The sequence below is a fragment of the Physella acuta genome, unplaced genomic scaffold (genome assembly GCF_028476545.2).
Source record: "Physella acuta isolate Inbredline_101_S28 unplaced genomic scaffold, ASM2847654v3 ptg000290l, whole genome shotgun sequence".
Lineage (NCBI taxonomy): Eukaryota > Metazoa > Mollusca > Gastropoda > Physidae > Physella > Physella acuta.
Genome location: NW_026731809.1, coordinates 139,813 through 151,491, shown reverse-complemented (window position 1 = coordinate 151,491; position 11,679 = coordinate 139,813). Strand labels below are relative to the sequence as shown.

At 27.4% G+C, this 11,679-nt stretch overlaps 1 protein-coding gene across 1 annotated transcript; it reads left to right on the top strand.

Moving 5' to 3' along the window:
- Positions 1–574: 574 nt before the first annotated feature.
- LOC131939694 (neprilysin-4-like) lies at positions 575–2,073 on the top strand. Its single transcript, XM_059298154.1, has 4 exons — positions 575–725; positions 1,136–1,219; positions 1,331–1,536; positions 1,861–2,073. The coding sequence occupies exons 1-4, from the start codon at positions 581–583 to the stop codon at positions 2,071–2,073; spliced, it is 648 nt and encodes a 215-aa protein (XP_059154137.1). The 5' UTR covers positions 575–580.
- The last annotated feature ends 9,606 nt before the right edge of the window (positions 2,074–11,679 follow it).

Below are 11,679 nucleotides of genomic sequence, written 5' to 3'. Positions count from 1 at the left end.
ACAGTATGATCGACTACAAAGTTTCCTCTATCTCTCCAGCCTCCCGTATCAACAGTATGATCGACTACAAAGTTTCCTCTATCTCTCCAGCCTCCCGTATCAACAGTATGATCGACTACAAAGTTTCCCCCTGTGTCTATCTCTCCAGCCTCCCGTATCAACAGTATGATCGACTACAAAGTTTCCTCTATCTCTCCAGCCTCCCGTATCAACAGTATGATCGACTACAAAGTTTCCTCTATCTCTCCAGCCTCCCGTATCAACAGTATGATCGACTACAAAGTTTCCTCTATCTCTCCAGCCTCCCGTATCAACAGTATGATCGACTACAAAGTTTCCTCTATCTCTCCAGCCTCCCGTATCAACAGTATGATCGACTACAAAGTTTCCTCTATCTCTCCAGCCTCCCGTATCAACAGTATGATCGACTACAAAGTTTCCTCTATCTCTCCAGCCTCCCGTATCAACAGTATGATCGACTACAAAGTTTCCCCCTGTGTCTATCTCTCCAGCCTCCCGTATCAACAGTATGATCGACTACAAAGTTTCCTCTATCTCTCCAGCCTCCCGTATCAACAGTATGATCGACTACAAAGTTTCCCCCTGTGACAATCTCTACCAGTTCGCCTGTGGCAAGTGGCTCAAAGATTCCATCATACCCAGCGACCAGGCCTCCATTGGAACATTTTACAGTCTGCTTGAACGTACACAGGTTATTCTGAAAAGTATGCTCAGATTGTAAACTGTTTCGCCTTAATGGTAGTTGATAGATTAATGAGTTCTTCCATACCTGTATTAAACGTTTAACCTTAATGATAGTTGATAGAGTAAAGAGTTCTTCCATACCTTTATTAAACGTTTAACCTTAATGATAGTTGATAGATTAATGAGTTCTTCCATACCTGTGTTAGACGTTTAACCTTAATGATAGTTGATAGATTAATGAGTTCTTTCATAACTGTGTTAAATGTAGGTGGCATATGTTACGTAGGTAAAGTACAAGTAAGGACATATTAATTCGGTTGATTTTCATCAAAGCAGGTATACATTTGTCAACTTACATTGTTCCCTTATTGTTTGACAGCTTTAATGTTGTTAAATGTAAATATTTATATAAAAAGGCGTCTTCCTACAGATTTATTGGAAGAACCTTATAGACCTACAGAATTGCCTAGCATGAAAAAAGCCAAAGATTTGTTTGCTTCCTGCGTGAATACAGGTGAGAGTTCCTTCCCCTGGGCACCTGCATATTTTAAAAATATAACTCAATGTAGTGTTATATTTCTCATAGACCACTGGCCACTTTTAATTAAGCTTTTATCTTCACCAGATTTAAACAGTGCTAGATCTGACCAGCCTCTGAGGGAAATCATAGAAAAAGAGTTTGGCAGTTTTCCCATCATTAACGCTTCGTGGGCGGAAGAGAGTTTCGACTTAGAGCGCATGATACTGGCGATGCAAAGACGATATTTGAGCGTCATTTTCAGCGTCTACGTGGATGAAGATTACAACAACACAGATATCAACATGTTGATGGTATTGTGTGTTTGTTGTCTTGTAGGGGTTTTGTTTATGGTGTAGTCCGTTTGTTTGTTGTATTTGAAGGGGATGTGTTCAGGGGAATCTATAGTCTTAGTGTCTGGATTAGATGTGCTGTTATACGGAGGTGTGCCTTTGTTTGTAGATGGAGAAGTTTTTTTGTCTCCGAACTGTATTTATCTTCCTTGGAAGTTTATGTGTAATATTTTCTGGAAGAATTGCCCCGACTGTTTTCCCCTATATTTTGTTGTGTACTGTAATATTTGTAGCATTTGATCCTATTGTATTTATCTTAATTCCAGTTTGTTGTGTAATCTGCAGATAGACCAGGCTGGTCTAGGCATGACAAAGTCCTACTATCTGAGAGAGAGGAACAGCCCATTTATCGTGGCCTATGAGAACTATCTGTACGGGATGGGCTCCCTGCTTGGGTTTGCTAACGTCTCCAGTGCCAGGAGGGATGTGGCGGATGTTGTGGACTTAGAGATTCAGTTGGCCAAGGTGAGTAAAGATTCGGTTGGCCAAGGTGAGTAAAGATTCGGTTGGCCAAAGTGAGTATAGATTCAGTTGGCCAAAGTGAGTATAGATTCAGTTGGCCAAGGTAAGACGGAATTGGTGAAACAGTACAGCTGTTAAAACCACCGAAAACATTTAATATCAATAAAATATTTTTTAAAAGTGATATCACGTTTTGAGAATACGTTATTTTCTCAGATAGAAAATGTATTTTTACTTTTCTCCTAGAATATTTTTTCCCTTTTTATCAGATATCGGTTCCATCAGACAAACTTCGATACTTTGACCAGTATTACCACCCTACAACTCTGGGCCAGATACAAGCCACATACGGACAGGTCAGTTTCTATTATATAATGTACACAAATATAATGATTTTTTTCCATGATGTTCAGTGTTGTGGGGCTGAGGAGGAGCTGAAATAGAGCGTCCTTAGACACCCACATAATATGTTAGGACAGTGGAAATATGATTCATGATAATGAACTTAAAAATATGATAATAAACTGAACACATTATCGTGTTTTAGATAATGAACTGGACACATTATATATTTTAGATAATGAACTGGACACATTATATAATTTAGATAATGAACTGGACACATTATATATTTTAGATAATGAACTGGACACATTATATATTTTAGATAATGAACTGGACACATTATATATTTAAGATAATGAACTGGACACATTATATATTTTAGATAATGAACTGGACACATTATATATTTTAGATAATGAACTGGACACATTATATATTTAAGATAATGAACTGGACACATTATATATTTTAGATAATGAACTGGACACATTATATATTTTAGATAATGAACTGGACACATTATATATTTTAGATAATGAACTAGACACATTATATAATTTAGATAATGAACTGGACACATATATTTTAGATAATGAACTGGACACATTATATATTTTAGATAATGAACTGGACACATTTTATATTTTAGATAATGAACTGGACACATTATATATTTTAGATAATGAACTGGACACATATATTTTAGATAATGAACTGGACACATGTTTATATTTTAGATAATGAACTGGACACATTATATATTTTAGATAATTAACTGGACACATGTTTATATTTTAGATAATGAACTGGACACATTATATATTTTAGATAATGAACTGGACACATGTTTATATTTTAGATAATGAACTGGACACATTATATATTTTAGATAATGAACTGGACACATTATATATTTTAGATAATGAACTGGACACATTATATATTTTAGATAATGAACTGGACACATTATATATTTTAGATAATGAACTGGACACATTATATATTTTAGATAATGAACTGGACACATTATATATTTTAGATAATGAACTGGACACATTATATATTTTAGATAATGAACTGGACACATGTTTATATTTTAGATAATGAACTGGACACATTATATAATTTAGATAATGAACTGGACACATTATATATTTTAGATAATGAACTGGACACATGTTTATATTTTAGATAATGAACTGGACACATTATATAATTTAGATAATGAACTGGACACATTATATATTTTAGATAATGAACTGGACACATTATATAATTTAGATAATGAACTGGACACATGTTTATATTTTAGATAATGAACTGGACACATTATATAATTTAGATAATGAACAGGACACATTTTTTATTTTAGATAATGAACTGGACAAATGTTTATATTTTAGATAATGAACTGGACACATTATATATTTTAGATAATGAACTGGACACATGTTTATATTTTAGATAATGAACTGGACACATTATATATTTTAGATAATGAACTGGACACATTATATAATTTAGATAATGAACTGGACACATATTATATTTTAGATAATGAACTGGACACATGTTTATATTTTAGATAATGAACTGGACACATTATATATTTTAGATAATGAACTGGACACATGTTTATAATTTAGATAATGAACTGGACACATTTTATATTTTAGATAATGAACTGGACACATTTTATATTTTAGAAAATGAACTGGACACATTATATAATTTAGATAATGAACTGGACACATGTTTATATTTTAGATAATGAACTGGACACATTTTATATTTTAGATAATGAACTGGACACATTTTTTATTTTAGATAATGAACTGGACACATTTTATATTTTAGATAATGAACTGGACACATGTTTATATTTTAGATAATGAACTGGACACATTTTATATTTTAGATAATGAACTGGACACATTTTTTATTTTAGATAATGAACTGGACACATGTTTATATTTTAGATAATGAACTGGACACATTTTTTATTTTAGATAATGAACTGGACACATGTTTATATTTTAGATAATGAACTGGACACATTTTTTATTTTAGATAATGAACTGGACACATTATATAATTTAGATAATGAACTGGACACATTATATATTTTAGATAATGAACTGGACACATTATATATTTTAGATAATGAACTGGACACATGTTTATATTTTAGATAATGAACTGGACACATTATATAATTTAGATAATGAACTGGACACATTATATATTTTAGATAATGAACTGGACACATATTATATTTTAGATAATGAACTGGACACATTATATATTTTAGATAATGAACTGGACACATTTTTTATTTTAGATAATGAACTGGACACATTTTTTATTTTAGATAATGAACTGGACACATGTTTATATTTTAGATAATGAACTGGACACATTTTTTATTTTAGATAATGAACTGGACACATGTTTATATTTTAGATAATGAACTGGACACATTTTTTATTTTAGATAATGAACTGGACACATTATATAATTTAGATAATGAACTGGACACATTATATATTTTAGATAATGAACTGGACACATTATATATTTTAGATAATGAACTGGACACATGTTTATATTTTAGATAATGAACTGGACACATTATATAATTTAGATAATGAACTGGACACATTATATATTTTAGATAATGAACTGGACACATGTTTATATTTTAGATAATGAACTGGACACATTATATAATTTAGATAATGAACTGGACACATTATATATTTTAGATAATGAACTGGACACATTATATAATTTAGATAATGAACTGGACACATGTTTATATTTTAGATAATGAACTGGACACATTATATAATTTAGATAATGAACTGGACACATTTTTTATTTTAGATAATGAACTGGACACATGTTTATATTTTAGATAATGAACTGGACACATTATATATTTTAGATAATGAACTGGACACATGTTTATATTTTAGATAATGAACTGGACACATTATATATTTTAGATAATGAACTGGACACATTATATAATTTAGATAATGAACTGGACACATATTATATTTTAGATAATGAACTGGACACATGTTTATATTTTAGATAATGAACTGGACACATTATATATTTTAGATAATGAACTGGACACATGTTTATAATTTAGATAATGAACTGGACACATTTTATATTTTAGATAATGAACTGGACACATTTTATATTTTAGAAAATGAACTGGACACATTATATAATTTAGATAATGAACTGGACACATGTTTATATTTTAGATAATGAACTGGACACATTTTTTATTTTAGATAATGAACTGGACACATGTTTATATTTTAGATAATGAACTGGACACATTTTTTATTTTAGATAATGAACTGGACACATGTTTATATTTTAGATAATGAACTGGACACATTTTTTATTTTAGATAATGAACTGGACACATTATATAATTTAGATAATGAACTGGACACATGTTTATATTTTAGATAATGAACTGGACACATTATATATTTTAGATAATGAACTGGACACATTATATAATTTAGATAATGAACTGGACACATTATATATTTTAGATAATGAACTGGACACATTATATATTTTAGATAATGAACTGGACACATTATATATTTAAGATAATGAACTGGACACATTATATATTTTAGATAATGAACTGGACACATTATATATTTTAGATAATGAACTGGACACATTATATATTTAAGATAATGAACTGGACACATTATATATTTTAGATAATGAACTGGACACATTATATATTTTAGATAATGAACTGGACACATTATATATTTCAGATAATGAACTAGACACATTATATAATTTAGATAATGAACTGGACACATATATTTTAGATAATGAACTGGACACATTATATATTTTAGATAATGAACTGGACACATTTTATATTTTAGATAATGAACTGGACACATTATATATTTTAGATAATGAACTGGACACATATATTTTAGATAATGAACTGGACACATGTTTATATTTTAGATAATGAACTGGACACATTATATATTTTAGATAATGAACTGGACACATGTTTATATTTTAGATAATGAACTGGACACATTATATATTTTAGATAATGAACTGGACACATGTTTATATTTTAGATAATGAACTGGACACATTATATATTTTAGATAATGAACTGGACACATTTTATATTTTAGATAATGAACTGGACACATTATATATTTTAGATAATGAACTGGACACATTATATATTTTAGATAATGAACTGGACACATTATATATTTTAGATAATGAACTGGACACATTATATATTTTAGATAATGAACTGGACACATTATATATTTTAGATAATGAACTGGACACATGTTTATATTTTAGATAATGAACTGGACACATTATATAATTTAGATAATGAACTGGACACATTATATATTTTAGATAATGAACTGGACACATGTTTATATTTTAGATAATGAACTGGACACATTATATAATTTAGATAATGAACTGGACACATGTTTATATTTTAGATAATGAACTGGACACATTATATAATTTAGATAATGAACTGGACACATTTTTTATTTTAGATAATGAACTGGACACATGTTTATATTTTAGATAATGAACTGGACACATTATATATTTTAGATAATGAACTGGACACATGTTTATATTTTAGATAATGAACTGGACACATTATATATTTTAGATAATGAACTGGACACATTATATCATTTAGATAATGAACTGGACACATATTATATTTTAGATAATGAACTGGACACATGTTTATATTTTAGATAATGAACTGGACACATTATATATTTTAGATAATGAACTGGACACATGTTTATAATTTAGATAATGAACTGGACACATTATATAATTTAGATAATGAACTGGACACATGTTTATATTTTAGATAATGAACTGGACACATTTTATATTTTAGATAATGAACTGGACACATTTTTTATTTTAGATAATGAACTGGACACATTTTATATTTTAGATAATGAACTGGACACATGTTTATATTTTAGATAATGAACTGGACACATTTTTTATTTTAGATAATGAACTGGACACATTTTTTATTTTAGATAATGAACTGGACACATGTTTATATTTTAGATAATGAACTGGACACATTTTTTATTTTAGATAATGAACTGGACACATGTTTATATTTTAGATAATGAACTGGACACATTTTTTATTTTAGATAATGAACTGGACACATTATATAATTTAGATAATGAACTGGACACATTATATATTTTAGATAATGAACTGGACACATTATATATTTTAGATAATGAACTAGACACATGTTTATATTTTAGATAATGAACTGGACACATTATATAATTTAGATAATGAACTGGACACATTATATATTTTAGATAATGAACTGGACACATATTATATTTTAGATAATGAACTGGACACATGTTTATATTTTAAATAATGAACTGGACACATTTTTTATTTTAGATAATGAACTGGACACATTTTTTATTTTAGATAATGAACTGGACACATGTTTATATTTTAGATAATGAACTGGACACATTTTTTATTTTAGATAATGAACTGGACACATGTTTATATTTTAGATAATGAACTGGACACATTTTTTATTTTAGATAATGAACTGGACACATTATATAATTTAGATAATGAACTGGACACATTATATATTTTAGATAATGAACTGGACACATTATATATTTTAGATAATGAACTGGACACATGTTTATATTTTAGATAATGATCTGGACACATTATATAATTTAGATAATGAACTGGACACATTATATATTTTAGATAATGAACTGGACACATGTTTATATTTTAGATAATGAACTGGACACATTATATAATTTAGATAATGAACTGGACACATTATATATTTTAGATAATGAACTGGACACATTATATAATTTAGATAATGAACTGGACACATGTTTATATTTTAGATAATGAACTGGACACATTATATAATTTAGATAATGAACTGGACACATTTTTTATTTTAGATAATGAACTGGACACATGTTTATATTTTAGATAATGAACTGGACACATATATTTTAGATAATGAACTGGACACATGTTTATATTTTAGATAATGAACTGGACACATTATATATTTTAGATAATGAACTGGACACATGTTTATATTTTAGATAATGAACTGGACACATTATATATTTTAGATAATGAACTGGACACATGTTTATATTTTAGATAATGAACTGGACACATTATATATTTTAGATAATGAACTGGACACATTTTATATTTTAGATAATGAACTGGACACATTATATATTTTAGATAATGAACTGGACACATTATATATTTTAGATAATGAACTGGACACATTATATATTTTAGATAATGAACTGGACACATTATATATTTTAGATAATGAACTGGACACATTATATATTTTAGATAATGAACTGGACACATGTTTATATTTTAGATAATGAACTGGACACATTATATAATTTAGATAATGAACTGGACACATTATATATTTTAGATAATGAACTGGACACATGTTTATATTTTAGATAATGAACTGGACACATTATATAATTTAGATAATGAACTGGACACATTATATATTTTAGATAATGAACTGGACACATTATATAATTTAGATAATGAACTGGACACATGTTTATATTTTAGATAATGAACTGGACACATTATATAATTTAGATAATGAACTGGACACATTTTTTATTTTAGATAATGAACTGGACACATGTTTATATTTTAGATAATGAACTGGACACATTATATATTTTAGATAATGAACTGGACACATGTTTATATTTTAGATAATGAACTGGACACATTATATATTTTAGATAATGAACTGGACACATTATATCATTTAGATAATGAACTGGACACATATTATATTTTAGAAAATGAACTGGACACATGTTTATATTTTAGATAATGAACTGGACACATTATATATTTTAGATAATGAACTGGACACATGTTTATAATTTAGATAATGAACTGGACACATTATATAATTTAGATAATGAACTGGACACATGTTTATATTTTAGATAATGAACTGGACACATTTTATATTTTAGATAATGAACTGGACACATTTTTTATTTTAGATAATGAACTGGACACATTTTATATTTTAGATAATGAACTGGACACATGTTTATATTTTAGATAATGAACTGGACACATTTTTTATTTTAGATAATGAACTGGACACATTTTTTATTTTAGATAATGAACTGGACACATGTTTATATTTTAGATAATGAACTGGACACATTTTTTATTTTAGATAATGAACTGGACACATGTTTATATTTTAGATAATGAACTGGACACATTTTTTATTTTAGATAATGAACTGGACACATTATATAATTTAGATAATGAACTGGACACATTATATATTTTAGATAATGAACTGGACACATTATATATTTTAGATAATGAACTGGACACATGTTTATATTTTAGATAATGAACTGGACACATTATATAATTTAGATAATGAACTGGACACATTATATATTTTAGATAATGAACTGGACACATTTTTTATTTTAGATAATGAACTGGACACATGTTTATATTTTAGATAATGAACTGGACACATTATATATTTTAGATAATGAACTGGACACATGTTTATATTTTAGATAATGAACTGGACACATGTTTATATTTTAGATAATGAACTGGACACATTTTTTATTTTAGATAATGAACTGGACACATGTTTATATTTTAGATAATGAACTGGACACATTTTTTATTTTAGATAATGAACTGGACACATTATATATTTTAGATAATGAACTGGACACATGTTTATAATTTAGATAATGAACTGGACACATTTTATATTTTAGATAATGAACTGGACACATTTTATATTTTAGAAAATGAACTGGACACATTATATAATTTAGATAATGAACTGGACACATGTTTATATTTTAGATAATGAACTGGACACATTTTATATTTTAGATAATGAACTGGACACATTTTTTATTTTAGATAATGAACTGGACACATTTTATATTTTAGATAATGAACTGGACACATGTTTATATTTTAGATAATGAACTGGACACATTTTTTATTTTAGATAATGAACTGGACACATGTTTATATTTTAGATAATGAACTGGACACATTTTTTATTTTAGATAATGAACTGGACACATGTTTATATTTTAGATAATGAACTGGACACATTTTTTATTTTAGATAATGAACTGGACACATGTTTATATTTTAGATAATGAACTGGACACATTTTTTATTTTAGATAATGAACTGGACACATTATATAATTTAGATAATGAACTGGACACATGTTTATATTTTAGATAATGAACTGGACACATTATATATTTTAGATAATGAACTGGACACATTATATAATTTAGATAATGAACTGGACACATTATATATTTTAGATAATGAACTGGACACATTATATATTTTAGATAATGAACTGGACACATTATATATTTTAGATAATGAACTGGACACATTATATATTTTAGATAATGAACTGGACACATTATATATTTAAGATAATGAACTGGACACATTATATATTTTAGATAATGAACTGGACACATTATATATTTTAGATAATGAACTGGACACATTATATATTTTAGATAATGAACTAGACACATTATATAATTTAGATAATGAACTGGACACATATATTTTAGATAATGAACTGGACACATTATATATTTTAGATAATGAACTGGACACATTTTATATTTTAGATAATGAACTGGACACATTATATATTTTAGATAATGAACTGGACACATATATTTTAGATAATGAACTGGACACATGTTTATATTTTAGATAATGAACTGGACACATTATATATTTTAGATAATGAACTGGACACATGTTTATATTTTAGATAATGAACTGGACACATTATATATTTTAGATAATGAACTGGACACATGTTTATATTTTAGATAATGAACTGGACACATTTTATATTTTAGATAATGAACTGGACACATTATATATTTTAGATAATGAACTGGACACATTATATATTTTAGATAATGAACTGGACACATTATATATTTTAGATAATGAACTGGACACATTATATATTTTAGATAATGAACTGGACACATTATATATTTTAGATAATGAACTGGACACATGTTTATATTTTAGATAATGAACTGGACACATTATATAATTTAGATAATG

Coding starts and splice junctions, on each gene's coding strand:
- LOC131939694 (XM_059298154.1), top strand. CDS start 581: ATGATCGACTACAAAGTTTCCCCCTGTGACAATCTCTACCAGTTCGCC. Junction 726..1,135: donor TACACAGGTTATTCTGAAAA/GTATGCTCAGAT, acceptor GTCTTCCTACAG/ATTTATTGGAAGAACCTTAT. Junction 1,220..1,330: donor TGCTTCCTGCGTGAATACAG/GTGAGAGTTCCT, acceptor TATCTTCACCAG/ATTTAAACAGTGCTAGATCT.